The sequence below is a fragment of the Pan paniscus genome, chromosome 7 (assembly GCF_029289425.2).
Source record: "Pan paniscus chromosome 7, NHGRI_mPanPan1-v2.0_pri, whole genome shotgun sequence".
Classification (NCBI taxonomy): domain Eukaryota; kingdom Metazoa; phylum Chordata; class Mammalia; order Primates; family Hominidae; genus Pan; species Pan paniscus.
Window position 1 is genome coordinate 21,875,239 of NC_073256.2, and position 17,074 is coordinate 21,892,312.

General features: G+C 45.0%; 1 protein-coding gene across 1 annotated transcript; it reads right to left on the reverse strand.

Annotated features, from left to right (window-relative positions):
• Positions 1-944: 944 nt before the first annotated feature.
• Positions 945-3,397, reverse strand: LOC129395845 (neutrophil defensin 1-like). The gene is made up of 3 exons (XM_055107264.2): positions 3,324-3,397; positions 1,754-1,940; positions 945-1,173 (listed from the first exon to the last, which is right to left on the reverse strand). The coding sequence occupies exons 2-3, from the start codon at positions 1,926-1,928 to the stop codon at positions 1,064-1,066; spliced, it is 285 nt and encodes a 94-aa protein (XP_054963239.1). The 5' UTR covers positions 1,929-1,940; positions 3,324-3,397; the 3' UTR covers positions 945-1,063.
• Between the last annotated feature and the right edge of the window lie 13,677 nt (positions 3,398-17,074).

The following is a 17,074-nucleotide window of genomic DNA, read 5'->3' on the forward strand; positions in this document are numbered from 1 at the left end:
CCAAGTCCGTGGCAGTCACAGGAAGCCAAAGAAGGCTCCTGGGCTTCACACCGTGATTCCCTATTTGTGTCCTTCATCATCTAAACAAGAAGAAGTCTGGGATCATTACCCACTCTGTCCTCCCGGGGTTCTGGGTGGGCTTCTGTATCCATGTAGTGTCTCAGTGGGTACCTGGGCCCCTGGGCTGCCTCAGCCCCCTGCAGCAACAAGAACGCTACCATGTTCCGGGTGAAATGCTTTCCCTCCCTCGTCCCTTATCCCCTCTGAAGCTGTATTTTCCAGGCAGAATCAGGTTCTCAGCAGCTTTAGGGCAACACAAGAGAGTGTGCGTTGCAAAGTGCGGTGGAGCATTTGTGTGTGTGTGTTTTCTGGATGTGAAGACAACTTTATGATTGTGAAATCCAGGTCTTAGTAGACGTGGCTGGAGGGTCCTCTTAATGAGGACGTGCCAATGTGAGATGCTGTGCTTTCTGTTCCATGTATCCCGCCTTTGCTAACAACCCATTTCCCTCTGAATGAAAGTTTTTCCCATGGATCTCTTGTAACCCTATGTCTTAAAAGGAAAATGTACAATCTGACATTGTTCAATGAAACTCCAATTCTTTAGCACAGAGGATGGTTTTTTTTCCCGGAGAAGTAATGATTTTGTGACTGCATGAAATTTAAGCTGACACCGATTGTTTGCCCAGCACACGGGAGCTCTTTGAGAGTGGATCCAGAGAAAATGAGGCAAGGTGAAAAGGCAGAGCAGTGGGTGGGGAAATCAGTGGTGTCATATGGGCCTTCTTTTCAATTTGGATCTGAAGCCCAAACTCCTGCTTGAAATTCCTAGAATTTGGAATTTTATATTGTTCAAAAATTTGATTTTGCGTTTTGGTACGTGTATCCCAAGTGTCTTGACACAGACACATATCACACATTAAAGAGGTGTAAACACGGAAATGTTGTAACAAGGCATTTATTTGGGATGAGGAAAGGAAATTGAGCAGAAGGTCCAGGAGTAATAGCAATTCCCTGTAGCTCTCAAAGCAAATTTTGAGCTCATTTTTCTTTTTCTGCAAGCTCAGCAGCAGAATGCCCAGAGTCTTCCCTGGTAGATGCAGGTTCCATAGCGAGTTTCTCCTGCAAGGCACGCTGGTATTCTGCAATAGCAGGCCATGTTTTTCCTTGAGCCTGGGACAGGGAGAGCATGAGAAATTGAGTATGGGGTTAGCAGTGGGTAAGAAAAAGAATCTTGGGGAAGTCACATGCTAGCTGACAGGTGATGCTGGCTGCATTGCAGCCGGTAGCACGAACAACCTCAGTCAATAGGAATAAACACGCAGAGCAGTGCTTGTCACACAGAATTTGAGACTCATTCTCCTTTGCTCTCATTTTTGCATTCCTGCCCCATCACACACACACCTGAACATAACCTCAGGCTTGGCTGCAGTTTTTAAAAGCTCTTCTGTAGATAGAGTAAAATGTTCTCTTTACAATTAAGTCTACTTGTTTAGATCCAGAAATAACTAGTCTGTCTCTTCATATCTTAAACTTAGTGAATTTCACAGACTTTTCTTGGAATCAAGTCTTTGGAGAAATACAATTTCTCAGGTTTATTTGGCTCTCTGTTCAATTTATAGATGAGAAAATCAATGCCCAGAGATTCTAAGTGAAGCCACCTCAGTGACATAGACTGCTGAGACCCAACTCTGGAACCTATGTCCCGTCCTTCCCTCTAGACTTAGCAGCTCTGCATGCCTGCCTCTCTCACCTGGATGCTTTGGAGCCAAGCTTTTGTCCCATGCAAGGGAAACAACCACTTCTGGGTTGTCTGCTGGAATCTGCTCCGGGGCTGCAGCAACCTCATCAGCTCTTGCCTGGAGTGGCTCAGCCTGGGCCTGCAGGGCCACCAGGAGAATGGCAGCAAGGATGGCGAGGGTCCTCATGGCTGGGGTCACCTGGAGGAGGGAGAGCAGGAGCAGCTGTGTGGGGAGGGAGGAGCCAGCCTGGATGTATAGCTCTACTGGGAGAAGGCTCAGAGACAAGAAACCTTCCTCAATCTCAGTGAGAGGAGGTGTGCATTTTATAAGAGAGGCCCATTGGTCTCAAGGTTGCTCGAATGCTCCTCTTCTCCCAGTTTCATGCTAGTATACGTCTGTACCTTTAATGTCTGTGCTAGGTTGGAGCTAATAATGACAAGAAAGACCCTGCTATGTTACTCGTGGGTTCACCTGCTTAAATATTATTATTTACTTTTTAACATTCCCAAAAGAATAGAAATTGCACTTTGATTCAACAGGCTCAGGGAACAAATACTTCTTATTTTCTGAAGATGGGTCCTCCTGTTCTCTGGAGGTCTAGATTCTGGTGTCCTATATGAGTTCCAATGGAATAGAGAGTAATTCACTTCAGGATTCAGGTGACTTACCATCCTCATGAAGAGGTTTTTGAGGTTATTGGGTGAGTAGTCTCCTGTAGGAATCAGGGTGGAGAGGACAATGATTTTATCAGGCTAAAGGTGAAATCAGCTCAGTGACATAGAGTTGTTTAAGTAAAAAAAAGAAAGTTTATTATTTCCACCTCTATTTAGACTTGAGTAACAATTAACAATTGTATATTTATAGTGTACACTACCTCATGATTTTATATATGTATGTATTTAAATCTTTATCTCACACCATGTAGAAACATCAACTCAGAATGAATTGAAAACCTAAATGTAACAACTGAAACCATAAACTACTAGAAGTGTAGAGAAGGATAAAGCTTTTGACATTGATGTAGGTAGTGATTTCTTGGCTATGACAACAAAGGTACAGGCAATAAAAGGGAAAATAGACAAGTGTGGCTTCATTTAACGCTAAAGCATCTGCACAGCAAAGGAAACAATCAACCAAGTGACAAGATAACACAGAAAATGAGAGAAAATATTTGCAAAACCTACGTGGTAGAAGGGGCAAATATCTGAATACATAAGGAATTCAAACAATAGCAAAAATCAAACAACTCAATAGCAAAAATCAAACAACCTGATTGAAAAACAGACCAAGGACCTAAATAGGTTTCTCTCAAAAGAATGTTCCAAAGACCTGTGATAGTCTCTACTGGACATGTCAACTAGGACATGTGACATGTGTGTTTAGAAGGAAACTGCTTGAGTTTCTCTATTAACTTAGCTGGAAGCCATTGTCCCCAGCAGTCACCAGAGGTCTGGACAGACGTTCCTAGCAGGGCTTCACCCGCTGGGTCCCTCTGGGGTGGCCCCACAGTCAGAGGTCAAATTGGAGGCATAGCTTCAATGATGAAAAGTCAGTGTAAAGTTTAAGTTTTGTAGTACTTACAGATCCTCTAGCTAGGCAGGGTGACCAGAGAGGGCAGACAGCAGTCCTCTGTCCCAGGTCTTCTATAGCAAGGAGCAGCCGTGCACAAGTGGACTTCCCCTATTTAAAGGTCTTTTGGGATGAGGTGTCCTAATTTCCGGGGTTACTTTCTGTTGGGTCCATTAAATAATTGTGGTGGCAAGGACAGTTGAGAAATTGGGTGGGAAGGTGAGGTTAAAGTAGAACTCCACAGAGGAACCTCTCATCTACCTTGGTCAGCCCTGGCTAGGCCCAGGCAGCAACCAACTATGGATTCTCAATGGCTCCTAACACAGTTGACCCTGTGATGCATTGGCTGTGGCTAAGCTGAACTACCTGCACCAAGGGAATATTTAAAGCCTCTGGGACAGCCTGGCTGCGTATCATAGTATACGCCCTGCAAAGAGACTAGGATAGGAATGCCACCTGCACACAGAGGAGGATTTGGAATGTGTTTCTAAAGCAGTGTCCCGAGGACCTGGGGTCTAACCATAAAAACCAATGAAAGCCATTTGGCTGAGCTGGGATGTTGGAGAACACCCAGGTGAGACTGAGTGCTACCTGGGCTTCTGTTGCTATGTGGAACAGACATTTTTGGGTTCTCCTGAGTACTGGATGTACACGCGGCATGTGGTTCCCCAGAGGTGACTAGCACCTGTTTGCTTGGCCAATGAACAGTTTAAGGTTAAACAATAGTCTAGGATCATCTGGGCCAGGAACTGGTCTGAGTCATTAGCCATCAGGGTGGGGGTGGCCTTTCCAGATGGCCACCCAAGAAAGGAGGTGGGAGTTTGGGCATTCACTTTACTGCTGGTGTTGCACAGCCTCTCAGGCCTTGTGGGTCTTCAGAGAAGCATTCAGCAAAAGCTTGAGTGGTGCTTTCTGGGAGGCATAGGAGTTTCCATCCTTAACTCGTACCCATCGGAGAACAGGTGTATCCCTGAGCCCATGATCATGTCTGGATGCTTTCTGTGAATGCAACGCTCCAACTCTTCAGGCTGCAGTCTGGGTGTGTGCTGCGGCGTCATGAGCCCATTTGGATTGAAGCCTGTGCATCCAGAGAACTACCTCCTCATCCTTAAAACACGATCTGTGGTTGTGAGGGCTGCTGGTGTTTAAGCATTGGTGCCATGGGACCCATTCAATATCTAAGGGTTGAGTTGCCCACCTTGGACACAGGTCAGGTTGTATCTGGGGTGCCGCCCCTCTAACAGGGCTTACAGGGAATTCCCCAGTTTTCCAGTCTGGGGTACAAATTCTGACTAGGGCTGTCCTGTTCCAGCAGCCCTCTAGGCTGCCAGGCCTGGGTTAAACAGCTACCCCACAAGCCATTTGTACATAAGATACCAAGCAAGGCCAATCATAAAGAACACTGACATCTTGTCACTCAGGGCTTTCTTCCCAGTGCTTCTATATTGACACTGATGATGGGGTTGGCTGGCACCCACTTTTCCTTGGAGCCTTTCTCCCCCATGGCCACGTTTGGTGATGGCGCTTCCATATGGTCTTTTCCTGACGTAGTTGGTGTCTCTAGTTTGAAGGCTTCTTGTTCTCGTTTACTGCCTCTGACTGCACCCTCGGTGGGTTCTGGAGCAATAATCCTTACTTCCTGCCAGGAGAAGTAAGTGGGAAATATTAGCTAACCTTTAAAACCGGTAAAAAAGGGAGCTTTTGCCAGAAGCTGCATGTGAAATGGAGAGGTGTGGTCTAGCAAAAGCCTCGTGGTCCTGCTGGGTGCCAGTGGGCCTGGGGTGTCATCCTCAGAAGATCGTAGTTTACTATCCATCCACAGTCCATTGTTCAGTACATGTTTGATGTTGAGATGGTGGATGTCCTGCGATGATATGGGGAGGTCTCATTGTTGGAGAACATGTAAATGATGTTATCTGTAAGGGAAAAAAGAAGCTAACTCTTCTGTGATCACCAAGATAGGCACCAAAGTGGGTCTAGCCCAATTGTGATGAGGCGGTGGTGGCCATGGGGTTGAGAGTTAAAAACGTGACGGCCCTTGGAAGGCCCTTGGTGCCTTGGGTGTCCATAGCACATCCAGAGACATTAATAACCATGACTTTAGGAGGTCACCGTGCTGCTTGAGGAGGCTGGTGGCTTGGGGACGATGGACTAAATGAGAGTCCCTTAACCCACCCTCGTGTTGTGATGTCCTGAGGTGTGAGCCTCCATCTGAATCAATGATAGGTGTGGTTCTAAAGGAGAAAGTGAAGAAATGCCACGTAAAGAGAACACCTGCTCCACGCAGGGCATAAGGAGCTATGGTCCCTGGAAGACTACATGTGCAGCAGCGCATAGCCAGGACAGGTGTGCTTTGTCCAGAGGCTCTGAGAGTTGTGATGGGTGGTAGTGAGGGCCTCCCCATGAAACTCAGAACCCGGGACCCGGGCATGGCCTGGAGAGATCACCTGCTGGGCCAGCAACACACTGTATCCTGCTGTGGCCCCAATGGATGTGAAGGGCTTCTGGGTGATGGCATTTGTGGGCCTCAGCAGAATGGACAAGTGGGGTATAGCTGTCTCCAAAGACACGAAGTCCCAGTACATGGAGGGCCTGCTGCAACGTGGCTGGGACACTAGTGGTGAGGATTTGGTTTTTAACTGCAAGGGGACTTTGTCAGCCCACTGACGACAAATTGATGCCCGGAATCTTTACAACAGTGCTGGAGGGGCCATGAGTGTGTCCTACAGAATCCTGGCCACTGTCCAGGAAGAGGGAGAGCAGGTGTAGCAGCCCTGCCCTTGTGTCCTGGCCCAGGCGGTGGCTTTACATGCAGCACCCAGAGCGATTTGGGGAGCTCAGGGAGAACAGAGACACTCCAGCTGGCTCAGAGTCACTGGTGGCTCCTGTCCCTGGAGGGGTGGCCTTCTCTGCCCCAACCCAGTCTTGTGCTCTCCTTCCCTCCCATTCTTGGCTGCAGGACTGGGAACCATCTGCTGGGACGTTGCTCTGTGTCTGCCTCATGGCCATGCTCCCATCCTTGCCTCCTCCATAGACTGCGGTCAGGACTCGGCAGCCCAGAGCCCCAGCAGGGTCTCAGTCTGTACTGAGGTCACACCTAGGCATTGTCGCCATCCTTCCGCAGGTGATTCTCAAACTCCAAAACTCAAATTAGAACAGAAATATTCTTCTCTATGGTCCTTTTCACTTTTCTCTTTGGGCTGCACCAGAACCTTGGCAGAATTTTGTGGTTTAAACAAAAAAGGTGTTATGTCTACAGACTTTTTACAGTACTTTCACTTCCATGTTGATCCATAGTCCCCAACCCCAGCCTGATTTTTTCCACTGATTGCAGCCAGTGTAGACAATCAGTGTCCACATGTGGACACTATAAGTAGATGCAGCTGAAGCTGTTTTTTCAGACACACGCATTTGAATTTTAGGGACTATTGAAGCGAGTGTAGACTAAATAAAAACCTTGCCATCATCAGGCTGGGGTAAACATTCTGGAGAAGCTGTGGGAGGGGTTGTAGGTGTGAGAGGAGAGAAGCTTCCAGGAGCAGCACGTATATTCTCACACATGTTTATGGTGTCTGGTGGCCCCAGCAGACAGTGTGTGTGGACCTTGGGCGGGGCCCTGGGGTTATGGTTTTGACCCGGTAGGAAAGGGTAGTCATGAAACACAGCATGCGTGTTACCATGGGGCACAGTGGGGGCTACGCAGACGTGAGCTCTGAGGAGGACCCTCCACCTCCCAGCTCCTCAGAGTGCATCGCCCTGTCCCTCCCCTCAGCCCTTTGTCCACTGTCCTGCAGGGAGGATCCTGGTGCTGCCTGTGCCACACAGTCACTCCCGGGCCTGCAGATCCAGCTGGGACAGGTAGGAGCTCCAAGTCCCTGCCCTTTGTCTGCCTTTCCCAGCCGCCTCTCACAAGCTGTCTGTGTGTCTGGTGTTGAGGATTGCAGCAGGATTATTTTACAATAAACCATAAGGAAATAGCTTCCTTGAGCTATTTTAAAATATGGTCCCTAAATTCTTTTATTATTTTTTATAGAAAGAAAGGTTTCTGGTCTCTCCTGTTAGGTCTAGGACGGGTGACATTTTGACCAATAGACTACATGGAACTAGATGCCATGCTGTTTTCTGGGATCAGGCGCTAGTGAACTGGTGTCTTTTTCTATCTCTGTTTGGATGGTGCTGTGGTCTGAGACATTTTTCCTCTGAAATTCATATGTTGAAGTCTTAGACCCTAGGATGATAGCATTAAAAGAAGGGGTCTTTTTGGAAGTGAGGAGGTCAGCATGGTGGAGTCCTCATGAATGGAATGAGTGCCCCTGTAGAAGAGGTCCCAGAGAGCTCCTTCATTCCTTCTGCCAGATGAAGACACAATAAGAAGATGTTGTATATGAACCAAAAAGCTGGTTCCCACCAGACACTGATTCTGCTGCCACCTTGATTTGGACTTCTTAGCCTCCACAGGGGATTCCGAATGGTGGCAGAAGTTAGGGTGTGACCATGCGGTGGAGGGTTGGAACAAAGAAGATGAAGGGTCACTGTTGTCTCAGAGGACAGAGCGTTGAGAGGTAGTGAGGGTGACCTTCCAGGCAATATTAGAGTAACTTAGTTCACGACATTTTGAATTTTTTTTAGCAATCCACATGTGCTTAGAGGGCTGGTGCCTTCGGAGCCCAGATACCATGCTTGGAGGAAGACTAAGCATCCCACAGGGAGAGGAACTGAGCCCACCTGCAAGGATGGGCTAGAGAACACAGAGCAACCAGCTTTCTAGGAAAAAACAAAACTCTGATTTGCAATGTTTGTAAATTTCTGTGGTTAAAATGCTCCCAGCTATAGACAGTTTAAGAATTATCACACAAAAACTCCTCTCTCATGAGCTGGCCTGATCTGGCCCCAGCACATCACAGGGTCTCATCCTTCAGCTTTCTCAGAGTTTCCAGCTGAGCCAGCACCACCTGCCACCTGTGCACGAGTGTCCTGGCCCTGAAATTTTCAGATCTCAGCAGAACCTCGCCTCTTATGCCCGTGGAAGGATCCAAACCCCATTTGCAAATGTGTGAGTGAAGACCTGATTGTGCTGTTTCAATCCACTACTTTCTGTGGTGTCTTTTCACACAGTCCTAGATGAACAGAAGGCACGGTCTTGGTGAGTTGAATGTGTGCATTTTTTGTGTGTGTAAATCTCAGCCTCTCTATAATATTGTTGAAGTAGGACAGAACCCTCTCACCTTATTCCCAAAGTGTCACAAAGAGCCCATTTTAATGGCAGCGTGGAATTGTGGACTCTTTGGAGTGACTGAAGAACCCCCGTCACCCATTCTTAGTTTAAATTCTTCCTGCTCAGAGCAGGGGTGGTGTGGGAGCCAGGTGGAGTGTCAACCCCTCCCCACAGTGACAGACTCAGAGGAGGCCACGAGACTTGGGGGTTGGCTGGAACAACATGGGAAGAAGTAGGGATTTTCTCCAGGAGATTAGCTACAAAAGTCATAGAGAGATGACGATGATTCACATGGTTGTCACCTGGGGAGAGAGCCCAAAGTAAGTTCAAGAGAAACAAAGGGGAAAAAAAGGTGAAGACCACAATGTAACTCATGCTTTGATTTCTTGGATCAAGCAATTCCTGAAGCTAGAATTCCTCCTCAATTCCAAGATATAGGAGTCAAAACGTTAACTTAGCTTGTTGTTGGTTTCTGACATTTGAATTCAAGACCCCATTAAGAGATCTGAAAAACATCAAAAATACCAGACTCAGAGAACCTGAGGCAAAGATGGTGCAGTGCACAAGGACAGGAGATGAGAGCAGATGACAAGTGTCCCGGGGCAGCTTGAGACCAGATGACAGGTGTACCAAGGGCAGCTGGGGCATCAGGCTCCCTGGTGATTCCCATGCACAACCCCGGGGCAGAATAGCCTTGTTAATGCTGATCAGCAGGGAAGGAGGGGCAGCTATGTGAGAGGCTGGAAGGACAGCAGGTGAGTCAGGGATGGGGAGCTTCATAGTTGATGTGCAGAAATGGAGGAATTCCAGGAGATGGCAGGAGTTAGTGGGTGGCCATGGGTGGAGGGCTGGGGCAAAGAGGAGGGGGTTCACTGTTATCCAGGATCTCAAAGCATTGAGAAGTAGTGAGAGTGACCTTCTGGGAAATATTAGAGTGAAAAATAACTTCTCATAATCTTAAGTTTCTTCGTGAGTTACGGGGCTTTTAGCAGCAAAAGACAAAATATGCCAAAGTTCAGAAAAGGGAACAAGTACTTTTCTCATCTCTTACATTATTTTCTTGTTGTAAACAGAGTTCAGAATATCATATAAACAAGCACAAAATATCAACGGCAACAATAACGAGCCAGTATCCTTTGTTTAAAAGAAAAATTGCACCAGATACTTTTTTGAAATGCCAAGGAATTGGTTATTGAGGAATGTCCCAATAGGTGTTAACTGTTTGCAATAGGGAGAGCAGTTGAACTCAGCTCTCTTGAGGCCAAACACAGGAGAGTTTAAGCCCTAGGGTGAGCTGGTGGAAAAGTACTGGAGGTTGCTGGCAGGAAGGTTGAGCAGTGTGATTGGGCCATCTGTGTTTCCCAATTTGTATTTATGGAAGGTAGGCTCCTATCCTCCCACAGAGAAAAGGGTACTTTCTTCTTGGAAAATGACATTTCAAAGGGTTAGCTTCATATTTGACTTATTCTTTATTTTCTTCTCCTACTATATGAGTGGTTTATTTAAGGTAGAAATATCTCACTGGCATTCCATAAATGTCCTGTGTGTGTGCATTCCAATAATAAGCTTTGGGTTTTATTTGAGGCTAAGCAAGTTGCTCCCATTGTTTGGAGACCCTCACACCTCTCCCTGCATTCTCTGTCCTTAGTGTTTGCAGCTGTCATCGCCCACCCTAGACTGCAGTAGCTGAATCTTAATGTGGTTCTACCAGTATGCTTTTATCCACACAGAGGAGCAGGGATATTGCATCCTCGTCTGCCCCTTTCCCTTAAATTGATGGATGCCTCTGAGAATATCAGTTCAAATTACCAGTTCATCCTTTTCTCTTGCAACATCAATTCCTCCAAATCCAGCAGACTCAGACCCTGACCTGGCATATCTCTGTCCCTGATACCATTCTCTCCAGCAAACATTCTTCTCTAACCCTCCTTTTAATCTATTCAGTTGTAAACATCTTTATGTTCCGGTTTAAGATACACCATAAAATCTATCCTTGCCACTCCAAGACAAAATGATCTCTTCTTTCTAAAGTCCTAATGTTACATAAAGCCACATTTTACCAGTGATATTCTCCTATATTTCATTCTTAAAAGCTTTTAGTTTTTGAAAGGTCTGGTATCACATGAACTGACATGCAGAATTTTTTCTTCTGTAGGTTTCAGCTTTTTTTCTATGAAGTTGAGTAATAATAATGCAATTTTGTAATAGTATGTGATGTTGGGGATAATTAATAACTCAGAATTAATTTGTTGATCCCCAGCTATGTGTTAGGCAGTCTTCTGGGCACTGTGGTACAACAAGGAGCAAAACATGCAGCTTCCCTTCTAGCAAAGAGAGACAAATGTTACCGAGAGTAAGTGAAATGTATAGGATGCGAAATGGTTTGAAATGCTACCGTTAGAAATAAAGAGAACAAGGAGGTTGGAGGTATCCAGGGGAACTTGTGGCAATCTTAAATTGGGAAATCAGGAAAGATTTCAGTGACCAAGGGATGTTTTAGCTGAGACCCCAGGAGCTGGAGGAATGAGCCAGGTGGACTTCTGGGTGAAGGGCAGCTGCCCCAAAATGAAGTGATCCTGGCCCAGTGGACAGTTACGAATAATTTGCAGTTAGTTCAAGGACCACATGACTCCAACTCCAAGGCAGTGACAGGAACCCAAGGAAGGTTGCTTGTTTTTCACCCCCTGAATCATAATATGTGTCCTTCACTGTCTACACAAGGGGGAAGATCTGGGAGCATTTATTTTGTCAGACACCAACCCACTGTGTCCTCCTTGAGGTCTGCAGTAGGTTCCCCAGCTGTGCAGTGTCTCAGTGGGGTGCCTGGAACCCTGAGCTGCCTCTTTACACAGGCAGAGCCTCAGTGTGGGGCTGAGACCTGCTCGGAATCTGCATGGATTGGACGTGGACAACACCTGGTTCCTTCTCCTGGGTGCTGGGCATTTGTGGTTGGTGTTGGTGGTCACAGCTGCGTCTGGACTCATTAGATTGTTTTATTCAAGAATGGTGAATAATCCACTTGAAACACTATTTCTTCCTTTGCAAACTGTGGTCTCTCTGTCACTGTAAGTGTTCTTGGGGCATTTTACCAGTACCACCCAATAAGAGTAGCCAAGGCTTGAACAGACATATTTTTATTCAAAAAATGTATTGTGGAATCACAAACTAGCACTACTAAATTTAAAGTAAAATAAAGACTCTGGGGCTCACGCTGGAATCCTTCCCAGGGCTCTGGGGCTCACGCTGGAATCCTTCCTGGGGCTTTGTGGTCATGTTCTCATAGGCTATTTGCAGGATATGTTGAACTAGTGTTCAAGGTTCAATGGGTGCCTAGAGAAGGAAAGAGAAGAGAGACAGGAAGGGTCACATCACACCTCTGCAAGATGTCAGCCTGGCCTCAGGGACACCAGTAGCGACCCTGTCCTCTTGGAGGAGAGGAGAAAGACAGGCTCAGGAAGGTAGATACTCAACGTGTGCGGTGCCTGGTGGGGAGGCTGCAGTTGGAGGCAGGACAACAGGGGGCGCTGTGGCCTTCCCGGTAATTGCTCTGAGCATCTCAGAGGGCGCTGAACTCCTGGTTCATTCCCTTTCTGCAGACTTGGTTTCCTGCTCACTGGCTGATGTGCAGCACGTTCTGAGTATCAGAACCTCAGCGCCCTGCAGCACCAGCCGGGACGCAGATTACTTGGATAGCTTTTCCCTCACTTCTGTTTTCCCGGTGCCCCTTTAAAACTGTATTTTCAGGTAGAATCAGGTACTCTGCAGTTTTAAGGGAACACAAGAGTGTTACCAGATGGAAGATCTTGACTGTGAGTTGTCCAGATTCTTAGTGCATTGAAGAAATAATTCAACAAAACGTACAAACAAAGCAACAAAAGAACGAAGCAACGAAAGACAAACCAAAGCAACCTGAGAATGCAGTAACGAAAGTACAGACTTATTGACACTCCACAGAGTGGGAGCCAGTTCAAGCAAGTGGCTCAAGAGCCCCCCAGTTAGTGTTTTTATTAAGCTCAAAGAATTTGGTGTGCTGCCTAATCTTGCCTGGAACTGGCTGCACCTGCTGTTCTTTTCCTTGTGCCTTAACCCTTGATTATCCTATTTCCTTATTCTCCTGTCTCAAGGGTGCATTTTTCAGAATACAGTTGAGGAATCTGTGTTTTGTTTGTGTGAAGACAAGTTTATGAATATGAAATCAAGATTTTCCCTGGCATAGGTGGAAAATATTGATGATGAGTGTGTCACAGGGAGGTGCTCCTATGCTTTTCGTTGTACTCGTTACAGGATTTGTTTTGTTTTGTTTTGTTTTGATGGAGTTTCACTCTTGTCATCCAGGCTGGAGTGCAATGGCATGATCTCAGCTCACTGCAACCTCCATTTCCCAGGTTCAAGTGAGTCTCCTGCCTCAGCCTTCCAAGTAGCTGGGATTACAGGCATGTGCCACCACTCTCGGCTAATTTTTGTATTTTTAGTAGAGACGAGGTTTCACCACGTTGGCCAGGCTAGTCTCGAACTCCTGACCTCAGATGATCCATCTGCCTCAGCCTCCCAAAGTGCTGGGATTGCAGGCGTGAGCCACTGCCCCCGGTCTGGAACCATTTCTTTGGTGCTGGGATTACAGGTATGAGCCACCACACCTGGCCCATTACAGCTTTCTTAACTGTTCATTCCAATCTCAATTAAATTTTCTTCAATAGAGCTGTGACAACCCCAGGTCTTCAAAGGCAGATGTGTGACCTGTGTCTGTTCAATGAAACTCCAACACTTCAGGAAAGAACATGGTGGTTTTTTCCCTAAGAAGTAGCGATGTTATGATTGTGTAAACTGAAAGCTGACAATGACTGTTTTCCCTAACACATGGGAGTTACCTTTGAGTGAATGCAATCAAAGTGAAGCAGAGTGAAAAGACAGAGAAGTAGAAGGAGAAATTGGCAGCATAATTTGTGCTTGTAAATCAGTTTGTGTCTGAAGCCAATGTTTGTCCTTGATATTCTTAGAATTTGGAGTTGTATTTTGCTTAAAAAGCTTAATTTAGGATTCTGGTGCTTGCATCCCAAAGAGTCTTGACTAAGAGGTGCATTAAACATCAAACAGGTACAAACACAGAGAACTTGCTACAAAGACTTTATTAGGAATAAGGGAAGAAATTGAAGACAAGGTAAAGGAGTAATAAAAGTTCTCCTCTAGATCTCAAAGCAAATGATGAACACATTTTCCTCTGTGCTCCATGATCCCACTATTGGTGCAGGTCCCATAGTGGTGTTTGGAAAAATGACAGCCTGATATTCTGCAGTAGCAGACCAAGCCCCTCGTTGAGCCTGAAGACACAGAGAAAGCATCAGGCATTGGGACTGGGGTCAGACGCGGTTGGTAAGGAGAATCCCCGTGCAGTTACTTACTGGGCTGATTGCATTCATCATGGTGGCCACACCACAGCAGCAGCAAGATCAGCTCAATCAATAGGAATCAACGTACACAGCAGTGCTGCTCACAGGCAGGATTAGAGACTTATTCTCATTTGCTCACTTTTTGTGATGCTGCTTCTTCACACACACATTTGAGTACACCCTTAGGTCCCTTCCCATTTGTGAAGCTCCTCTAACAAAGTGAAATATGTTTCTTTCCAAGTGGGTTCTCATCCTCGATGCCAGAGAGACTCCCCAGCGTGATTCCACATAGCATAAGATTACTAAATTTCACTGACTTTTCACAGAATCAAATACCTTTGGAGGAGCAATGTCCATTGAATATCGTCTGATTCTGTCTTTTCAGTCTACACTTGAGGAAATTGAGGCCTGGAGAGGTGATCACTTAAGAGAAAGAACCAGCTATTGGGTCTGATTCTAGAAGTGCCTGGTTTTCCTCTCTAGACTCCTGGCTCTGCAGTGCTGGTGGCTCTCACCTGAATCTCTAAAACCTGATCTTATGTGCCCTGTGAAGGAGATGGCAAAGTCCTGGTGGTCTGCCCCAAGCTGCTCCTGGGCTGCAGCCTAGTCAGCTCTTGCCTGGAGTGGCTCAAGCCAGGGCCTGGAGGGGCACCAGGAGAATGGCAGCGAGGAGGCTGAGGGTCCTCATGGCTGGGGTCACCTGGAGGAGGGAGAGCAGGAGTGGATGTGTGGGGAGTGAGAAGCCAGCTTGGATTTATAGCTCTGCTGAGAGAAGGCTCAGAGACAGATGCTGCAGTGAGAGGAGGTGGAGCATGTGATTGGGGAAGGGAAGGGCTGCCTTTGCCATCAAGATCCCTTTGATGCTCTTCTGTTCTCCCAGCTTTTATCATAGCATGGGTCTGTTTATCAAGTGTCTGTTCTGGGTCCAAGCCAATAGTGATGATTAGGACCATGCTATAATTTCCTGTGTCTCATCTGCTGGAACATTTACTTCTTAATATTCAAAAAAGAAAAGAAACACTGCTCTTATTCAATAAGTTCAGGCAATAAATGCCTCTTATTTTCTGAAGATGAGCCCTGCTATTCTTGGTGGTCTAGACCCTGAGGCAAGACCTGGACCCCAGCATAGAGAGTAATTCACTGCAGGATTCTGGGGCATTTCTACCCTCATGAAGGAGGCTTTTGAGGTTCTGGAAGGCATAGTCTTCTGCCACTGCTAGTGTGGAGAGGACAATGGCCTCATCAGGCTATCAGTCAAATAAGCTCAGTGGGATACTACATAAAGAGTTGGTCTGAATAAGGTTAAAATTTTTTTTTATTTCCAACTGTATGGAGGGGAGTGACAATTAGAAATTATATCTGTTGAAAGTACACAACCTGATAATTCAACGTATATCTACATTTGTACCCTTATCTCACACCATATGTAAAAATCAACTCGAATGAATTGAAGACCTAAATATAAGTCTTGAAATCATAAAACTTACTAGAAGAACCCATAGGGATAAAGCTTCCTAACGTTGAACTGGGAGATTATTTCTTGGATATTACGTTAAAGGTAGAGGCAACTAAAGCAAAAATAAACCAGTTGGAGTTCATTTAACTGTAAAACATCTGCATAGCAAAGGAAATCATTAACTGAGCAAAAAGGCAACCTAGCAAGAGAGAGAAAATATTTGTAAATGATACATGTAATGAAAGTAAATATCTAAATATATAAAGAACTTAATAGAAAAAAATAAGTATTAATGATAAATGTGACTAAACAACTAAAAGAAACCATTATTACATAATTAAAGCAAACTGTGATGACAAAATCTTTTCAAGGGCAGAATATAATAAAGTGAAGTTACAAAGAAACACATGAAATTCTGGAATTGAGAAGTACAATAATCGAAATGTAAATTTTATTAACGGCTGCTCAATAGTATACTTAAACTGGCAGAACCAAGATTTAGGAAATGTGTATACAGATAGATAAAAGATTATATAGTCCAGAGAACAGAGAAAAAAGATGAAGAAACAAGAATACAGTTAGAGAAAAGTGAGACACTATTAGGCATGAAAACACTCACTGGGTTGAGAGGGGAACTCTCAATCTGTTAAGGCAGCAGTCCCCAACATTTTTGGCACCAGGGACATCTATGACAAACTTACAACTAACATCATACTCGGTGGTTGAAAAAAAAAAAAAAAAAGGATGCTTTCCTACTGAGCTTAGAAACCAGCCAAGGATATCTGAAGTCAGCACTTCTACTCAACATTGTGCTAGAGGTTCTAGGGCAGTCAGGCAAGAAGGAAAGATTAAATGACATCCAGGTTAGAAAAGAAGTTGTTAAATAATCTCTGTTTGCAAAGACATGATCTTTTATATATAGAAAATCCAAAACAATTTATTAAGAAACTATTAGAACTAATAAGGGAGTTTAGCGTGGTTGAAAAATAGAAGACCAGTGCACAAAAATCAATTGTATTTTTTCTTTCATAATAAACTTTTCAAAAATGAAGCTAAAAACTCCTTTTACAAGTAGTATCAAAAGGAACATAGCTAGTCGTTGAATTAAAAAAATGTGCAAAACTTATACTCCCCAAACCACAAAAAGTTGAAGTTTTTAAGAATATCTAAATAACTGGAAAGAGCTCTTATGCTCAGGGATTGTAAGGTTTAATGTGAGATGTCAATGCTCCCCAAGCTGATCTACAGATTCAGCTCAATCTATTTCAGAATCCCTAATGACTTCTTTGTAGAAACTGACTAGGTGATTCTAAAATTTATATGGAATAGCAAGGATCCCAGAATAGCTAAATAATCTTGAAAAAGAAGAAAAGATTCCTGTTTTCAAAGCATCCTACAAAGAAATGGTAATCATGACAGGGTGGTACTGCTGTAAAGATAGACATAGATCAGTGGAATAGAATTGAGAGTTCAGAAATAAAAACGTGTCTATGGTTATTAACTCATTTTCTGCAATGGTGCCAAGGGCATTCAATGGAGGCAAGAAAATTCTTTTCAACAAATGGTGGGGTAAACTAGATGGCCACAAAATTAGAATGAGTTGGACCCTACATCACACTATATTTAAAAGGTAATTCAAAATGGGTTAGAAATCTAAATGTAAAATCTAAAAGCATAAAACTTTTATAAGGAAACATAGGGGTAA

Bases quoted from the DNA above. Each gene is read 5' to 3' on its own strand.
- LOC129395845 (XM_055107264.2), bottom strand. From the start codon at position 1,928: ATGAGGACCCTCGCCATCCTTGCTGCCATTCTCCTGGTGGCCCTGCAG. The intron at 1,174-1,753 runs GTGAGAGAGGCA...TCCCTGTCCCAG, and splicing joins CTTGGCTCCAAAGCATCCAG to GCTCAAGGAAAAACATGGCC.